This window comes from Muntiacus reevesi, chromosome 10 (genome assembly GCF_963930625.1).
Source record: "Muntiacus reevesi chromosome 10, mMunRee1.1, whole genome shotgun sequence".
In the NCBI taxonomy this organism is placed as follows: domain Eukaryota; kingdom Metazoa; phylum Chordata; class Mammalia; order Artiodactyla; family Cervidae; genus Muntiacus; species Muntiacus reevesi.
In genome coordinates this window covers 74,962,511-74,982,656 of record NC_089258.1, presented here as the reverse complement: position 1 = coordinate 74,982,656, position 20,146 = coordinate 74,962,511, and the positions used below count along the sequence as shown (strand labels likewise).

General features: G+C 38.8%; 1 protein-coding gene and 1 pseudogene across 5 annotated transcripts in view; one reads left to right on the top strand and one right to left on the bottom strand.

The window, feature by feature from the left end:
* The window catches only part of LOC136176582 (disintegrin and metalloproteinase domain-containing protein 32-like), a 151,563-nt gene that overhangs the window by 68,729 nt on the left and 62,688 nt on the right, over positions 1-20,146 (bottom strand). For all 5 annotated transcript variants that reach the window (XM_065946976.1, XM_065946973.1, XM_065946974.1 and 2 more), the window contains 2 exons: positions 15,084-15,220; positions 6,804-6,981 (listed from right to left, as the gene is read on the bottom strand). In XM_065946976.1, the coding sequence (XP_065803048.1) occupies positions 6,804-6,981; positions 15,084-15,220 (315 nt within the window). The remainder of the gene's footprint in view (positions 1-6,803; positions 6,982-15,083; positions 15,221-20,146) is intronic.
* On the top strand, positions 10,133-10,851 carry LOC136176666 (pleckstrin homology domain-containing family B member 2 pseudogene; annotated as a pseudogene).

The window sequence follows — 20,146 nt, the reverse complement described above, 5'->3', positions numbered from 1 at the left end:
ACTGAGTGATTAAGCACACAAGAAAGGCAATGCCAAAGAATGTTCAGACTACCACACAACTGCACTCATCTCACACGCTAGCAAAGTAATGCTCAAAATTCCCCAGGATAGGCTTCAACAGTATGTGCACCAAGAACTTTCAGATTTTCAAGCTGGATTTAGAAAAGGCAGAGGAATCAGACATCAAATTGCCAACATCTGTTGGATCACAGAAAAAGCAAGAGAGTTCCAGAAAAACAACTACCTCTGCTTCATTGACAGCACTAAAGATGCTTCAGCTTCACTGACTACACTTTGACTGTGTGGATCACAAAAAACTGGAAAATTCTTCGAGAGATGGGAATACCAAACCACCTAACCTGCCTCCTGAGAAACCTGTATGCAGATCAAGAAGCAACAGTTTAGAACTGGACATGGAACAACAGACTGGTTCCAAATTGGGAAAGGAGTACATCAAGGTTGTATATTGTCACCTTGCTTATTTAACTTATATGCAGACTACATCATGCAAAATGCAAGGCTGGATGAAGCACAAGCTGGAATCAAGATTGTCAGGAGAAATATCAATAACCTCAGATATGCAGATGACACAACCCTTATGGCAGAAAGTGAAGAGGAACTAAAAAGCCTCTTGATGAAAGTGAAAGAGGAGAGTGAAAAAGCTGGCTTAAAACTCAACATTCAAAAAACTAAGATCATGGCATATGGTCCCATTACTTCATGGCAAATAGATGGGGAAACAATAGAAATAGTGACAGACTTTATTATCTTGGGCTCCAAAATCACTGCAGATGGTGACTGCAGCCATGAAATTAAAAAACGCTTGCTCTTTGGAAGAAAAGCTATGACCAACCTAGAGAGCATGTTGAAAAGCAAAGACATTACTTTGCTGATAAAGGTCCACATAGTCAAAGCTATGGCTTTTCCAGTAGTCAAGTATGGATGTGAGAATTGGACCATAAAGAAAGCTGAACACCAAAGAACTTATGCTTTTGAACTGTGGTGTTGGAGAAGACTCTTGAGAGTCCCTTGGACTGCAAAGAGATCAAACCAGTCAATCCTAAAGGAAACTGTCCTGAATATTCATTGGAAGGACCGATGCTGAAGCTGAAGCTCCTGTACTTTGGCCACCTGATTCAAAGAACTGACTCATTAGAAAAGACCCTGATGCTGGGAAAGACTGAAGGCAGGAGGAGAAGGGGATGACAGAGGATGAGATGGTTGGATGGCATCATTGACTTGATGGACATGAGTTCAAGCAATCTCCAGGAGATGGTGAAGGACAGGAAAGCCTGGCGTGCTGCAGTCCATGGGGTCAGAAATAATCTGAGCAACTGAGCAACAACAAATGTACTATAATTGTGTGTGTGTGTGTGTGTGTACATGCTCAGTCACATCCAACTCTTTGAGACCCCATGAACTGTAGCCTGCAAGGCTCCTCTGTCCATGGGATTCTCCAGGCAAGGATACTGGAGTGGGCTGCCATTTCTTCTCCAAGGGATCTTCCTGACCCAGGGATTGAACTTGCATCTCTTTTGCCTCTTGCATTGGCAGGCGAATTCTTTGCAACTGACCCCAATTGGGAATCCCTATAATTATGTAATGTAGTAAACATCACCACATCAGCAATCAGATAACAATATATCAGTTCAGTTCAGTTCCATCGCTCAGTCGTGTCCGACTCTGCGACACCATGAATCTCAGCACGCCAGGCCTCCCTGTCCATCACCAACTCCCAGAGTTTATTCATATATAAACATATATAAATATATTACAGTAAAACACTGTACAACTTAAACTTACAACATTTTACTTCAAATTTATTCAATTTAAAAAAAAGCTCAGAAAATTTCCTGAATATGGTAAAGCACATCTATTTAAAGAAAAGCTTATATCTAATATCATATTAAATGCTAAGTCAGAAAACTTTCTCCCCAAAAATAAGATCAAAGGAAAGAAGGCCACTCTCAGCACTTCTAATAAAAACTGTAATTCAGAAAAGTTCACTGCAATTTTTATACTAGTGATGCAATTGCTAAATAAAATTTTTAAACTATCAAAATAAGCAATCTATAGAAGAAATAAATAAAGATCTGAATAAGTTAAGAGATACACAGTGTGCACAGATTGGCATAACTAATATTGGTAAGAAGGTAATTCCCCTCAAATTGATATATGAATACAACACAGTTCAAATCAAAGTCCCTACAACTATATGCCAATTCTTCAACTTACATGAAAACAAACTGGTCCTAGAATAGAAAAAGTATCTTGAAAAAGAGGACAAAAGTTTATTGATTTACACAAAATGTTTTTAAGACTTACTGTAAAAGTACATTAGTTAAGACTGTGTAATTAGCATAAGGACAGACAAATACACAGAAAAGTATTAAGGGAAAGACACAAACATATGGTTGTTTATTATCCTAGGAACAGGTGTTAACTGTTCTCTGGGGAATTTACCTGTGAAGGAAGCCATTGGCCCTGGATTTTTTGTTGGTAATTTTATTACTATTATTACTGATTCAAAGTCCTTACTGGCAATTGGCCTGTTCATCTTTTCTATTTCTCCCTGGTTTAGTATTAGGAGAGTACACATTTCTAAGAATTTGTACATTTCTTCCATTTTTCCATTTTACTGGCATATAATTACTTGAAATAATTTCTTATGATCCTTTGAATTTATGTGGTGTTGGCTGTAGCTTCTCCTTTTACATTTCTGAGTTTATTGATTTGGGCTCTCTCTTTTTTTTGATGAGTCTAGCTAAAGGTTTATCAGTTTCCTTCATCCTTCTCAAAGAATCACCTCTTAGTTTCATTAATCTTTTAAATTTTTTAGCCTCTATTTCAATTATTTATACTCTGATCTTTGTTGTTTCTCTGCTTCTACTAACTTTTGGTTTTATTTCTTCTGTTTTTTAGTTCCTTTAGGTGTAAAATCAGGTTGCTTGATATTTCTCTTATTTCATAAGCTAAGTTTGTATCATTAAAAAATTCCCTCAGAAATGCTTTCTTCTGCATGGATTTTGGATTATTGTGTTTTGTTTTCATTAGTCTACAGGTATTTTAAATTTTCTATTTGATTTCTTCCATGATCCATTAGTTGTTTAGTAGTATATTATTTAGCCTCGACATGTTTCTATTTTTTGTACTTTTTTTCTTGTAGTTTATATCTAATCTCATGGCATTCTAGTCAGAAAAGATGCTGGATATGATTTCAATTTTCTTAAATTTACTGAGATTTGTTTTGTGGCCTACCCTGGAGAATGTTACAAGGCAGCTGAAACAGTGTATTATGTTGCTTTGATGTGGAACACTCTGTATTTATATCTATAAATTCCATCTGGTCTGATGTGTCACTTAAGACCAGTCTTTCTAATGATTTTACATCTGAATGATCTGAAGATGTAAGTGAGGTATTAAAGTCCCTTACTAATATTGTATTTACTGTCAATGTAAATCTGATATTTGCTTTATGTAATTAGGTGCACCTATGCAAGGAGATCCAACCAGTCCATCCTAAAGGAAATCAGTCCTCAGTGTTCATTGGAAGGACTGATGCTGAAGCTGAAACTCCAATATTTTGGCCACCTCATGCAAAGAGTTGACTCATTGGAAAAGACCCTGATGCTGGGAGGGATTGGGGGCAGGAGGAGAAGGGGACAACAGAGGATGAGATGGTTGGATGGCATCACTGACTCAATGGACATGAGTTTGAGTAAGCTCCGGGAGTTGGTGATGGACAGGGAGGCCTGGCGTGCTGTGATTCATGGGGTCACAAAGAGTTGGACACGACTGAGCGACTGAACTGAACTGAACTGATGTTAGTTGTTGTTGCTTAGTAGCCAAGTCATGGCCGATTCTTTCGTGACCTGCATCTCTTGCATTGGCAGGCAGATTTTTTACCACTGAGCCACTTGTCCTATGTTGGATGCATATACATTTACAAACATTATATCTTCTTGGATTGATCCCTTAATCATTATATAATGTCCTTTTTCTAACAGTCTTTGTTTTGAAGTCTGTTTTATCTTATAAAATTAAGTATTGCCACCTCAGCTTTCTTTTGATTTCCATTTGCATCGAATACCTTTTCTGATTCCCTCACTTTCAACCTGTGTGTGTCTTTGCAACTGACCATGGGCAGATCTGAAGCGAGTCTCTTAGAGGTAGTATATGTACATATATAGGTCTTATTTTTTTTTTTATCCATTCAGTCATTCTGTATCTTTTGATTGCAGCATTTAGTACAATTACATTTACAGTAATTATTGATAGATATGTACTTATTGCCATTTTGTTAAATGCAGGATACTAAAGCAATAGGAATCTGTTGCATTTCTGTATATTAATAATGAGCAAACAAAAAAGAAATATAAAGACAATCCCATTTAGAATCACATCAAAAGAATAAAATATCTAAGAACAAATCTAAGGAGGTAAAACACCCATACTTGGAAAACTGTAAGACACAAATGAAAGAAACTGAAGATGATAAAAGCAAATGGAAAGTTATACAGTGCTCACGGACTGGCAGAATTAATATTGCTAAAAATGCCATAGTACCCAAAGCAACCTACAGATTCAATGCAATTTTATCAAAATATTAATGGCATTTTTTCACAGAGCTAAAACAAATAATTCTAAAATTTGTATGGAAACATAAGACTCCAAACAGCCGAAGCAATCTGAAGAAAGAAGAACAGAGCTGGAAGTATCATACTCCTTGATTTCAAACTACAGTACAAAGATACAACATCAAACAGCATGATACTGGCACAAAAACAGATACACAAATCCATGGAACAGAACAGACAGCCTAGAAATAAACCCATGCACTTATGGTCAACTAATTTTCAACAAAGGAGGCAAGAATATATAATAGAGAAAAGATAATCTCTTTAATAAGCAGTGCTGGGAATCTGGACAGCTACATTTAAGGAATAAAACTGAAACATTTTTTCACACCATACATTAAAATAAACTCAAAATAGACTAAATACATAAATGTAAGACCAGAAACCATAAAACTCCAAGAAGAAAACTTAGGCAGAATACTCTGACATTAACTGCAACTAGATTTTTTGGATCTCTCTTAAGGCAAAGAAAACAAAAATAAACAAATTAGCTCTAATTAAACTTAAAAGCACAGGAAACTATTGGTTAAAGAAAAAAAATAGCCTACTGAATGTGAGAAAATGTTTGCAAATAATATGGTTGATAAGGGGTTAATATTGAAAATAGGTAAACAGCTCATACAACTCAGTATCAAAAAATCAATCTCAGTATCGTGAAAGTGAAAGTCGTGTCCAACTTTTTGTGACCCCATGGAATGTACAGTCCCTGGAATTCTCCAGGCCAGAATACTGGAGTGGGCAGCCTTTCCCTTCTCCAGGGGATCTTCCCAACCCAGGGATCGAACCTAGGTCTCCCACATTGCAGGCAGATTCTCTACCAGCTGAACCACCAGGGAAACCCAAGAATACTGGAGTGGGTAGCCTATCCCTTCTGCAGTGGATCTTCCCAACCCAGGAATTGAACTGGGGTCTCCTGCATTACAGGCAGATTCTTTACCAACTGAGCTATCAGGGAAGCCCTAGTATCAAAAAAAACCAACCTGATTTAAAAATAGGCAGAGACTTGAATACACATTTTTCTAAAGACATGCCAATAGGTACGTGAAAAGGTGGCAACATCACTAAGCATTAGGGAAATGCAAATCAAAACCATGATTGAGAGATCATCTCATATGTGTCAGAATTACTACCATCAAAAAGACCACAAATAACAAATGTTGGTGAGCATGTGGAGAAAAGAACCACTGTACACTATGTTTTCCACTGTGGAAAACAGTATGGACATTCCTCAGAAAAACAAAATTAAACTGCCATATGATCCAGCAATTCCATTCCTGAATATATATCCAAAGAAAACAACACCAATTTAAAATTACACATGCACCCCACTGTCCACAGAAGCATTATTTATAATTGCCAAGATGCAGAAGCAACATAAGTGTCTGTCAACAGGTGAATGGATAAAGAAGATGTGGTGTGTGTGTGCATATATATGCACACACACACAACATATATATACATATGTGTGTATATGTATATACACACATATGTATATAATATATATATTATTCAGGCATAAAAAAAGAATGAAATTTTGCCATTTAAACTACATGAATGGAACCAGATAGTATTTGTGTTTAGTGAAGTAAGTCAAACAAAGACACTCTATGTTATCACTTATATGTGGAATATAAATTTAAAAATGCATGAATATGACAAAACAGAAATAGACCCTCAGATATAAAGGCCAAACTAGTGGTTATCAGTGAGAACAGGGAAGAGGGTGATCTGGGGCAATCAGAATCACCCACTGTTCAGATTGTAACATTAACAGTTTTCCCTCCATTGTGATTCCATTGTGAGGCAATATCCTAAAGGATACATTATGGTCTGCTCCCACATTAATCTTCAATAAGACATTTATCAAATGTCCAGAGGTTAAGCACAGATTTGAAAATACTGCACATATTTAGTCTGGAACCAAAAGCTCATTCTAGACTTCCTTTTTTTCCTATCAGCAATAATTTTAGGGGAATAGTCTTAGCATTTGTCCAAAACTCTTCAACCTATTAAAACTAGATAGCATATTCTTGTATGCACTTTAACTTTATTTCATTGTTGCCAATATTTTGCATGGCACCCAGTCATATTTGAGATATACAGCATTTATTACAAAGGGATGAACAGAAACAATAAATTTATCAATTTTCCAATTATTAGACTTACTTCCTCAGTACCACAGTCACAGACTTCATTTCCCTCCACTCTGCCATTGCCACAGATTGATGCCGGTTGTCTCTGCATTTGTGGCTTATTCTGAAGACACTGGGCCCCCACGTTTGAAATGAAGTTTCCAAAGTCCCTCAAACTGCAATCGCTAAAAGTCTTCATACCACTGGATTGCCTAAACATGGATCCGTATAATGTCATTGGCCTTATTCTTCTGAAAACACAATTCTATATTATACAAATCAATTTCAAAATGTTAAATTCAAGAGGTAATGATAAATGTTCATAACAAATGCTTAGAGGGCAGTCATTCCTCAGGAGGACATGTGATTTCATTCACTGAACACATTCTCTTAAAACAAAATCAAGTTCAACAGGAGAAACTAAACAACCCAATTAGAAAATGGGCAAAGGATTTGGATACACATTTCTGCAAAGAAGACACATATAAATGAACAATGGGTATATGAAAAGGTCATCAACATCACTAATCATCAAGGAAGTGCAAATCAAAAGAAAAAACAATGAGCTAACACCTCATACCTGTTAAGATAGCTATGATTCTTTTTTTAACTTATTTCTCTAACTGGAGGAAAATTTCTTTACAATGTTGTATTGGTTTCTGCCATACAACAACACGAATCAGCTATAATTATATGTATGTACCCTCCCTCTTGATTCTTTAAAAAATAGATGAACATTGTTGGCAAGGACATGGAGAAACTGGAAACTTGGTACATTGTTCATGGAAATGTAAATCCAGTCTCTGCCGAAGACAGTAAAGAGGTTCCTCAAAAAATTAAAAATAGAACACCATATAATTTAGCAATCCTACTTTTAAAATATCCAAAACTATTGAAATTAGAATATCTAAGTGATATCCATACTCCTATGTTTATTGCAGCAAAATTCACAATAGTAAACATACGGCAGCAACCTAAATGTCATTGAAAGATGAATGGATAAGCAAAGCGTGGTACATACTTGCAATGGAATGTAACTTGCAATGGAATATTATTCAATCTTTAAAAAAGGAAGCAAGTTCTGCCATATGCAACAACAGTACAAAATCTCAAGGACATTATGCTAAGTGAAATAAGCTAGTCACAGAGTAGAAAATACTTCATGATTTCATTTATATGAGATATTTAGAAGATTCACACCCACAGATGCAGAGTTGCCAAGAGGCTAGGAGGAGCAGGAAATGGGGAGCTGTAAAATGGGTATAAAGTTTCAGCTACACAAGATGGATAAATTTTAGTGATCTGCTGTTCAACATAGTACCCATATCTAGGTAATAGCTTTAAAACTGGTTAAGAGAACTCCTGTTGAGTATTTCCACTATATATATATATATAAAGAATACAGTAGGGTTTCCCTGGTGGTCCAGTGGTTAAGAATCTACCTCCCAGTGCAGGAGACATGGGTCCAATCACTGGTCCATGAAGATCCCACATGCCTTGGGGCAACTAAGCCCTGCACCACAGCTTCTGAGTCTGCCCTTGGGAGCCCTTGAGATGCAACTGCTGAGGCTACATGCAGCAACTACTGAAGACCAAATACCCAAGAGCCCATGCTCCACAACAAAAGAAGCCACCACAATGTGAAGCCCGCGTGCCAAAACTAGAGAGTAGCCTCCACTCTCCACAACTAGAGAAAGTCCACACACAGCAACAAAGACCCAGAGTAGCCAAAAATAAATAAATAAATAAATACTAAAAAGAGAAAGAAAGAAAGAAAGAAAAGAACCGAGTAATTTTGGAGAATGACAAGATGGCTTCCAAATGACCAAATGACTTCCAAAGAGTAGGAAGACTCTAAGCTAACCTCCTCCCATGCGCACATCAAATCTACAATTTACAGAGCAACTACTGATGATAAAGATTAGAAGAGTAGCAGAAAAGATTTTTTACAGCTAAAGATGTGAAGAAGGAACCATAAGTAGATGAGTGAGAGGGGTGGAGGCATGATAAAGTCAAGACTCATACTCCTGGACGGGTGACCCACCAGTGAGTTCGGCTCTAGCCTCCTCAAGAGCAGCCTCCCCCACCAGTCAGCTCCACCCTCACCACCAGCCTCCCCAACAAGAACACACCACTAACCTTAGTGTCTCTTGAACTCTGACCCCACCAACCAGTGGGCAAACACCAACCTCAGTACCACCAGAGCCCCATGGCCTGCCATGTCAGGACCCAGCTGACCCACTAGCAGGCAAGAAACAGCCCCAGGACTCTCTGAGCTCCAGACCTACACATGAGCAGATTAACAGTATTTTTGAGACACCTTGGGCCCTTTATTCGGCCAAACTGGGATTCAGCCCTGTTCACTAGCAGGCTGTCAACAGCTTTGGGACACACTGGACTGTGCAGTAAGCCATTTCAGGAACTGGTCCCACCCACCAGCAGACAGATACGAGGTCCATGCAGGACCCCTGGCCCCTCAGCCACCCATCTCAATCCCAGTTCCAACAGCCACTGAGCAACGGGGTTCCACAGCCAGCCTCCTTGTGACACAGCTCCACCCACCAGTGGCTGGTGGCATCTGAACAAGGCAGAGATTAGCCATCAGTTGAAGAGGGGCCAACCCAGCCAAGTCTACAGGACAACCCACAGTAGTTAGCCCATGGCAACAGAAGGATACTCATAGCCCTCTCAGGGGGAACCACTAGACCATATAGACCACAGAGAAATGTGCTGCTGGGAGTCCTTACTCCCTTCCCTTCTGAACTCATCTGTTGTACAGACTATGTTAAAAGTTACCTACTTTTTAAAAGCAGATATAAATTAAGTCATCAAAATAAAATATTAGGAAAATCACTGAAGTAAAGAATGAAGTTTGTACAAATACATTTTAATGTTCTTTTGCTACTCGGTTTAAATTAATTCCAATATATTAACTGTCTTCTATATGAGGTCAACACGAAGTAGAGAAAATAACAAAGATTTGAGCTAGATAAACTTGCTGACTAGTACCAACCTTGTGACTTTGTGAGATTTTAAGCAAAATGATTAAACTCTCTAATTCTCAGTTTTCTTATCTCCAAACAGGGGTAATATCCATCCACTTCACAAGCTTGTTATGAGGATTAAATGTTAATAAGTAAAGTGCCTAATTAAACTCTTTGGCTTATAGTAAGTGACTAATAAATCATTGATGAGTTTACTGACATCAGCTACAATTGTCCACTTATAACCTGTGTATCTGATGTAGTCATTCAGGCTCTATGTACCCAAGGGCATTTTAAAAAAACACATGGAGGACGTCAGATGGCAGCCAGGACCCTAGCATGAGGCAGCAGGAGCCAAGTAACCTGGCAGTTGCTTTTGCTACGGACCTGTTGCTGTGCGCAGTGGTGGCCAGAGGCTTTGCAGGTGAGAAAATGGCATTTGTGAAGCGTGGATGGTTGCTGTGACAGAGTACCATTTTGACGCACTGGAAGAACGGGTTTGACCTGTGGTCAGATGGTCACCTGATCTATTACGATGACCAAACGGCAGACTGTAGAAGATAAGGTTCACATGCCAGTGGACTGCATCAACATCCACATGGGACATGAATGTCGGGATATTCAGCCACCAGATGAGAAGCCAAAAGACTGTATGCTGCAGATTGTTTTTGCCGAGATGGGAAAACCATCAGTCTTTGTGCAGAAAGCACAGATGATTATTTGGCCTGGAAGTTTACACTCCAGGATTCCAGGACAAACACAGCTTATGTTGGTTCAGAAGTTATGTATGATGAGACAGCTGTGGCTTCCTCCCCACCTCCTTACACAGACTATGCTGCACCAACCCCTGAGCAGGCATACGGCTATGGTCCATACAGTGGTGTTTAACCACCAAGAATTCAAGTTGTCTATGCTGCAGATGGACAGGCTTATGCTGTACCCTATCAGTACCCATGTGCAGGACTTTATGGACAGCAGCCTGCCAACCAAGTCATCATTCGTGAGCGGTATTGAAACAATGACAGTGACCTGGCGCTGGGCATGCTGGCTGGAGCAGCCACAGGCATGGCCTTAGGGTCTCTGTTCTGGGTCTTCTAGAGTCCTTGGAACCTAGACGTGCATAGCTTCTGATACCCTGTGTGCAATCATATAATATGCAGGGCATTTCTGTTTGTTATAAATGTTTTTAATAATAGCTTTAACAGTTCTTTTGAAAGCAGTGACAGAATACTTATAAGTACACAGAAGTACTGCAGAGAAAGATTTGAACTATATGGGGCCACTGGCTCATTCGAGGAGTTTCCTTATAAAACTCTCACAATACTTTATTTGGACACACCTGTTTTGAAAGGCCATTTTCTTTTTAGAGTTAGGCCTTAGTTCTTAAGGGATAATTTATTTTAGTGTTTTGCTGGTAACATGGTGATGTAGGAGTGAGTGAATGACTGTAGCAAGACTGCAACTTTTTTGGTTTAATGTCAGACTTTGAAACCTCAGACCAGAACTGGCTGCGTGTTACTTCAGGAGTTATAGGCTGGAACCTTCCTTAGGCAGTGGTGTGATATCCCACAGCCTCTGGGGCTCCAGCAAAGCAGACTGCTCAGGATGATGGGCGGGATGGCAGTTCCCTTCTTGAAAATGATGCTTTTCATTTTATTCTTATTTGTTTGTTTCTGGTTGTGATACTTAGAAAGCATCCCAAATTAGGAGTAGACTTGAGTGTCAACATTTTAGGGCTTTATCATTTAAAACTTGAAGAAGGCACAACAACTCCAAAAAAGTGTGTGGAGGTAGATTTATTTTATTCAGAGGCATCATGTTTTTAGTGTTTGCTTTGAGCATTCTTTATTGCCACTTCAGCCTACTTACAGCTTATTTTTCTACTTGTTGAGAAAGTAATATTCAGAGAATGGTGAGGAAAGTGAAATGAGAGCCATAGTTGCCGTGGCCCTGTTTCAGGGGGTTGGGCTGCACCGAGGATGTGTTTTATGTCCTTCTGAAGGCTGTTGATGGGCCCATCTCCTGTCCTGTAGGACTGGGCACTGTCCCCGAGCTCTGTGCTGCATGGAGGGGTAAACTCAGGTTATAGATGGGAATTTCGGCCTAGAGACATGAATGACCTGCTCAAGACAGCTCTCCACCTGACTAGGACACCAGCCTTGCTTTTATTTCTGACTTTAGTGAACCATTTAATTTTGAGCCCCAACTTATATGCGAAGCTCTGAAAAACTGAGGGTCCTGCATTTGTTATTTCTTATTTCTTTATCTATATAAATTTTAAAACTTCAGTTATTCCAATTTTCTGTCCTGCATGTTTTAAAAAAGGTACATTTATAAAGGCGCAATGAAGGTCTCTGCCCCTATATTCCATGTGGCCATGTTTCCACAAAATACACTCCTGGTAGCACAAATTCTGTTTATATTTTACGTAACCAGTTACAGACACAGTTTTTTGTTTCACTTATCAGTCCACTCCACCTCTGAGGCAGACTTAAATAGATCTATCTCTTTATGGAAACTAGATGCCAAATGAGCATTGTGGTGACCACAGGTCTGTTTCCCAGCCAGTTCCACTGTACCTGTTGACACTGGAGAGTCTGCTTCCAGCTGAAAGGAAGTATACTTGGCTGTCATCTCTTTTGATGTGTCATGTGGTGCAAAGTTGCCAGATGTTATATGTGACAACACTGGTTTTGATGGTTAAAAATGTTACTTATTTTACATCATATGTAATAAGAATAGCTTTGTTCAGATGGTAATCATTATTCAAGCTGTATCCTTTAGAAACAAAACACTAAACTCAGTTTTTAATGTTGCCCTGGAGTGTTAATTTTGAACTAGAAATTACTGGAACCACAGATACTGAGTTGTGTCACTGAAATGCCCTTGAAGCAGATGGCCTCCCTCTGTTCCCCTGGCTGCCTCCTGACAGACTGGGGGGAGTTGTGGACTGAAGTCCTGACGTACATGTGATCCCCAATCTCCAGTCCCTGTCCCTAGCTGGGCAAGCCATGCTGGGCAACCATAGTTGAGTCTGGAAGTTCACTGTCCCTAATGACTTGATCCTGACAGGAAATGCATGCTCAGCATAAAGATGGGCTGAGATGCTTCATTTCCCTGGCCCCAATTCTCATAGATGCCAATCTTTGGTCACCTCACTTAGGTAGTCGTAAATCAAGAAGTTAGGTGAGTTGGAAGGAAATTGTTCACTTTAACTAAAGTAAAATGTTTAGTCAGCATTTTACTTCCATGTGTACTTTTAAATAACTGGCCATTGATATTGAACACATGCCAGTCTGCTTGTTTCTTAGCTCTGTTCATTTAATTTCCTGAGTTAACTTCAGAGTTAGATTTAAAGAGAAGGGAGAGGTGAGCGACTGTGTTTCAGACCAACATTCATGAAATGGACCAGACCGGGATGCAAGATCTGCATTATGGGAAAAGTTCCTGCCATTGATACAGAATGACCCATGTTTGTTTTCTACATTAATTGTGATTCTGTGCGATCTTTTTCACTTCCCAAGTTTACAGACACCAGCATGGAATGCGGTTCCAGTTTTTCCCCTAGGGTTGATCTTTTCTTTTTTTTCCGATTGCTTGCCTGTCTCTAGTATTCTGTGGTGTCTTAAGAACCAGTTTTTCCCTGTATATGCAAATTGTATGTTTATAAGTGAAAATGTTAATACATTAAATGATTGTTAACCTTAAAGCATAAAAAAGTAAAAAAACACATGGAAAAAGACAAATGGAAATAATATTTGCTTTACTTACACACTTTCTTTGAAAAACACATAAAATAATATATGAGAAGTACTGTGGACATGCAAAAGATACATCTATATACATTTATAGATAGATCTTATATATTCATTTATATACCTTACACATAGATGTAAATAAAATTGTTAAATTTCATTAAAATTAAGATAACACTTGCCCTACACACATCAAAAAAGCTTCTTTAAGAAAATGGAGGATATGTATGAAAGCATTTGATATATAACAAAGCAGTATACAAATCCAAAGGTTTATTAACACAGATTCTAAAGCCAGAATGACTGGGTTCAAAACTCTGGGCTGCCACAACCAACTATCTGACCACAGACAGTTATCCTTTTTATAATTCAGTTTCTCATCTGTAAAGGTGAGAATATTAGGACCTGCCCTAAGGAGATGCTGTGAAAACCAAATGACACAACTTATGCAAAGTGCTTGAAATAGCCTCTCACACACAGCAAGTACAATGTAAATATCTGTTATTTTTATTATCATTAATACCAGACTCTGGGTGAGCTACACAAAGCATCCTATCATAAGCATACTTGAAAATAGTTGGCCAAATGGACAACAGGCCCAAAGTGGCAATTCTCATCTTATTTATACAGCTATATAAATCTTATATTTGATTCAATAAACAGTATTATAATTTATACACTGAAATTTAATAAATTTAAATATTTTATACATATAAATATTATTTTTACATATAACACATGTAGAACTAGTTTATAATGTAATATGTCTGTATACAAAAATATGTATGTGTTTGAGCTATTTTTAGAATGTAAGAACTAACTTTAGGTGGTGCTTAGAACTATAAAAAGAGTATGTTTTCGAAAAGTAATGGCTTGTTTTCACCTTTGACTTTTGGTTGTTCTTCAGTTATGAATAGGTCATACTTAGCATAGGCCCTTTTTACAAATGAAAAACTTTAGAATACTTATGACACCTGCTATAGCCCTTGTATCATATACCATGTGAGGAACATTGGCAAATTTATAAATCATTGTAGCGAATCCATCACATACTTGTGAAACTTTACAATTTAAAAAACACTTTCCCATTTTATTTTCTCATTTTGTTCTTATATCACTCTGGAAAACAAGACAATAGGCATAATCATTTCCATTTTAAAGATGAGAAAACTAAACCTAAGCAAGGTCTATTAATTTATCCAAAGTCACACAAAAGTTATGTCATTTAGATTGAAGTTTTCCCAGAATATTAATATACTCTAAAAACAAAGGTCACTTGTTTTGAGCTACAGATATTTTTAAAGATCCCTTAAGCGATTTCATAAAATACACAGTCTATGGGAAACTCCCTTGGTAATGTATCTTGCAGACTGGATTTGTTATTTTGTTCTAATACTAACCTTCCACCAAACTACTCTTAGGCTTAAAATTTCATATTTAGGTTTTGTGGTACTTGGTCCATTTATATAGTTAATTTGCAGTATAAGCAAATACTAAAAACTTTCACTTGAATTATTTAAACAAATTATTGATAAATTCAACAAATAAATAAAAGTTATTTTTGGAAAAACTTACAGGGCTTTTGTACTCATTATGCAGATGGCTCCTGAACATCGACATTTCTTTGAGTTATCATATGATATTCCCAGACTGAGTCCCAGCATCTGGGTAACAATAACTGAAACTGCCTCCAAAGTTATCTCCTTGGGATACTACATCAACATCAAAGAAAATTCAAATAAAAGACAATTCACTGAAGGGTAGTAAAAATAGTATTTTTCTAATTAAAATCATTTTATTGTTTTATCAAATACTTAAGAATATGGAAATACAGTTCCTTAGACAACTAAGAACCTGAAGCCCTTCTTATGAAATTTTATTAAGATGTAAACGTATGAACCTATGTCTAGTTTTGCCATGATTTAACAATTGAATGCCTAAGATAATCCTTAAAATAACTGTCATAACTACATAAATGTGCTATTTTTACATCAGATTTTTGGCTATATGGACCATGATCTTCCTAATTTCTTAGACCAGCTATCATGTTCACTCAGGAGAGTCCACATGATACTCCACTTCCCAGCTCACAAAGTGGCCATATAACCGAAGTACTCAGTTGTAAGTATGCTATGTGCTTCCAGCCAATATTCTCAAAGATACAGTAACTAGTATCAGGAGAAACCACAGAAAACAGATCCTCAGGAAAGCTTTCTTATGATTGCTGCTGCTAAGTCACTTCAGTCGTGTCCGACTCTGTGCGAACCCACAGACGGCAGCCCATCAGGCTCCCCCATCCCTGGGATTCTCCAGGCAAGAATACTGGAGTGGGTTGCCATTTCCTTCTCCAATGCGTGAAAGATAAAAGTGAAAGTGAAGTCGTGTCCGACTCTTAGTGACCCCATGGACTGCAGCCCACCAGGCTCCTCCATCCATGGGATTTTCCAGGCAAGAGTACTGGAGAAGGGTGCCACTGCCTTCTTTCTTATGATTAGGCTGTCACAAATATAACAAACGCACAAGTGTCTTCCCTGACAAGGAGAAATGGGACAATGGTAATGCACAATATGCAATGATATCATAATTTCTCAAATTATTGCCAAATGTGGCATAAGATAAGGTGCAGGTAAAGGCCAAGATGTGAGGCTCATCAAGGCACTTCACTCTTACAAAAACAAGCTATAATAAAAATTGTGGGGTCAACTGGCTTCTTATGAAAGTGCTAGAGGAAGCACATTATGAAACAGAAAGTAAAAACTATAAATGAGCAACTGAGAATGTAAATAGGCAATCAGAAAGCCTCTACAGCAGCACAGTAGTGACTCGTCATCTCTTCTAGTTATTGGTTTGAGGACCAAGCTCAGGGCCTAGTTATAAGTACTGTAGGGTTATAGCACCAATTTAATTATCAAACTTCCCAGATTTGATGCAGGAGTCAGAATCTGAAACTTGAAACTGGAACTAGAGTGACATGGACAAATATCACTGGACCTCTCTGGCTAGTAGAGTAAGCTTCCCTATAAACAATGAAAAAGTCCCTACATTTAAAAAATGACACTTTTAATGAAAATAACTGGAACTTTTGTCTCATTACCCCTGCTTATCTCCAGGTCCCTAATCAGAATTAAATTACAACAGGAGTGATATTAACAAGATGATAACATAGGTCTTTCCCAAGTCTACCCCCAGAACATGGAAGTGAGGCTGAAGTACCATCGGCACCAGAGATCAAGACAGACCTCATAAGAAGATCAGCAGCAGCAGCGATGCACGATGCATTGCCCCTCCCCCACACTGGTGCAGCACACCGAGAGGTCTCCCCAGGTCTCCCCAGGCTGTCGAGTGGGAGGCGAGTACAGAGTGGACATCTAGATCCCCCAGTACTGCGGGTCACTGGGAGCCCTACTCTGGTCCTGCCCCATGAGGATCACAAAGGACAGTGGGATTTGACCACTGTAAATCTGATCATGACAGAGAAGGGGGGTAGGGGTGAGGGTTGCAACAATCAATGCTTAGACCTTGGCAAGCCAACTTCCCATCCACAGCAACTGTAGGTCCCAACTAGCAGATCTGCAGAGCTAGGACACTGGAAGCGTATGACCAGGGAAGCCAATGAGGTGCAGATCTGCCGGATTTGAGTCCTCCGATGAAAAGCTTTGCTGCCCTGGACCTTCTACCCAGTCGGCATAGCTGTTTATAGCCCTGCCTAATGACTGGCATAGCCCCTGGCTACCCCTGACAAGAAGCCTGGCTAGAATACCTGGTAGCTGCACAGCACAGCAACACGAACAGAGAGTATGGCAGGCAGAGCTGATTGTTCACAGAGCGAAGCCAGCGGCACTGTCTGGCCAGGAAACCTGGAGTAACAGACAGCTTGGGTTGAGCCCACAAAGAGCTAAGCTGATTCTCCAATTCCACCTGGGCAAGGAAACAAATTCATAACCCTGCCATTGCTAAATATGGCCTTCAGAAAGCCCAACCAATGAATCTAGTCAGAGCACAGAGGAAGCTGTGCCATTCTATCCAACAATCCTGCTTACAGTGGCATTTGAACAGACAGCACAGCTCATGGTTTTCCCCAACTTCAGAGCAAAACCCAGTGGTCCCATGTGGCCAAGGAATTAAGGGTACAGTCTGCCTAACGTGGGTCCACAAATAATGAGGCATGCAAGTCATGTGGCCTATTCTGCTGCCTTGTCATGGCAGGGAAGCTAATTCATTCCTCAGCTACTGCTGAGTACAGTTCTTTTTCCTTACCTTTTAGGAAGGCTGATCAGTGAATCTAGACAACCACAGAGTACATCCTACTGCCTCATTTGGGCAGGGAACCATGCCAGCAGTCCTGACAGTTAATACCCCTCATCCTTCACTTCAGAGCTTGGACAGTGGCTCTCACCCCAAAATAGAACCTGTCTGCCCAAGGACATGTCCAAAAACCTAAACTGAGCTGACTAGCGAAGAACTGTCTGCCAAAGTAAGCCTGTAAAGTCTGGAAGAGGAGACCAACTACTCAAATGCACAGATACCAAAGTAAGGAATGAAGAAAGTAAGAAAAATCATGTGAATGTAACACAATAAAATTAAACTAAAAATGTTGCAAATAAATAACCCAAAAAGAAAGGAGAGCTGTCAGAGAAATAATTCAGAATAAACTTCTTAAAGAATTTTAGTGAACTACAAAAGCAAACAGATAACTAAATGAAATTAGAAAACGGTGAATGAAGAAAATAAGTTCAACGAAGAAATAAAAATCAATTAAAAAAAGATATCCTAGAGCTTCAACAGTAGACTTGAACAAGCGGAATAAAGAATCAGCGATCTAGAATGCAAGAATATTTAAAAATTATTCAGTCAAAAAAAAAAAAAATTATTCAGTCAGAGGATCAAAACCTTAAAAAGAATGAAAAAGAGAGAAGAAAGCCTACATGACTATGGGACGAACACACACACACACACACACACACACACACTAATATCCATATCTTAGGAACTTGAAAAGGAAGGGACAGAAAGTTCATTTAAAGCAAAATGGCTGAAAACTTTCCAAAACTGGGAAAGAAATGAACTTCCAAGTGCGTAACACACAAAGGATCCTAAAGAGGTTGAACCCAAATAGGGCTACATGAGGACACATTACAATTAAATTGTTAAAATAAAGAAAAAGAAAGAATTTTGAAAAAAAAAAAAGAAGAAATCAGGTTATAAACAAGGGAACTCCCATAAGACTATCAGCATATTTCTCAACAGAAATACTTCAGGTGAGGAGAAAATGGGATTATATATTCAAAAATATCAAAAGAAAAAACTGTCAACTAAGAATTCTACACCCAGATAAAGATCATTACAGTATAGTAACACATATATATGGAATTCAGAAAGATGGTAATGATAACCCTATATGCAAAACAGAAAAAGAGACACAGATGTACAGAACAGACTTGTGGACTCTGTGGGAGAAGGCAAGGGTGGGATGTTTCAAAAGAACAGCATCGAAACATGTATATAATCTAGGGTGAAACAGATCACCAGCCCAGGCTGGATGCATGAGACAAGTGCTCGGGCCTGGTGCACTGGGAAGACCCAGAGGGATCAGGTAGAGAGGGAGGTGGGAGGGGGGATCAGGATGGGGAATACATGTAACTCCACGGCTGATTCATGTCAATGTATGACAAAAACCACTACAATATTGTAAAGTAATTAGCCTCCAGCTAATAAAAATAAATGAAAAAAAAAAAAAAAAGAATTCTATACCCAGCAAAGCTGTGCTTCATAGATGAAGAAGAGATCATGATTCTAAAACAAATAAAAGGTAAAGGAGTTCATCATCACTAGAGATCCCTTACAAGAAATACTAAAGGGAGTGAAGTTGAAGTTAAATAATGCTAATTAGCATCATTAAAACATGAGAAAATTAGCATAAATGTCACTGCTAATGCCAAGTGCAAGGTCAGAATTAGATGCTGTGATAACACAATGGTGGTGCATAACTCACTCTAGTTTAAAAGTGGAAACACAAATATACTAAGACAATTATAGCAAAATACATTATAGGATACATAATATAAAAAAGATATAAAAGCACATAAACTATAATTAATAACTGAAAAAGAATAAGAACCTGGAGAAGAAGAGACGTAAAAGTATAAAGTTTAAAAATGCTACTGAGTGGGAGGAGATCAAGATGACAGAATAGAGGCACCTGAAACTCACCTCCTCCCACAAATACAACAAAAATACATCTACATGCAGAACACATCTCACAGAAAATCTACTGAAAGCAGGCATAAGATCGCATACAACTAAATCTGCAAAAAGGAGTCCTAGATAGTGGAGTAGGATGAAGGGACAAGGGAAAAGAGGAACTGGAATGGGACCTCTGCCACCAGGCAGGGAGCTGTGAAAGAGAAAGGTTCCTTCACTCTAGAAATCTCCTTTACCACCTGGGAGGTCTGGTGGGACAGATAAGGAGCTTCAGAGACTCAAAGGGAGAATGTGGGAGGTGGATTATGCCCCAGCAGGGCACAGAGAGACCAGGACAGACTGCCTTTGCATGTCAGCAAGCTTCCCACATGCCTGCTGGAGTGTGAAGTGGCCAAGTTCTGAATCTGAAGCTTCAGTGGACAGTCTGGGGAAAGGAC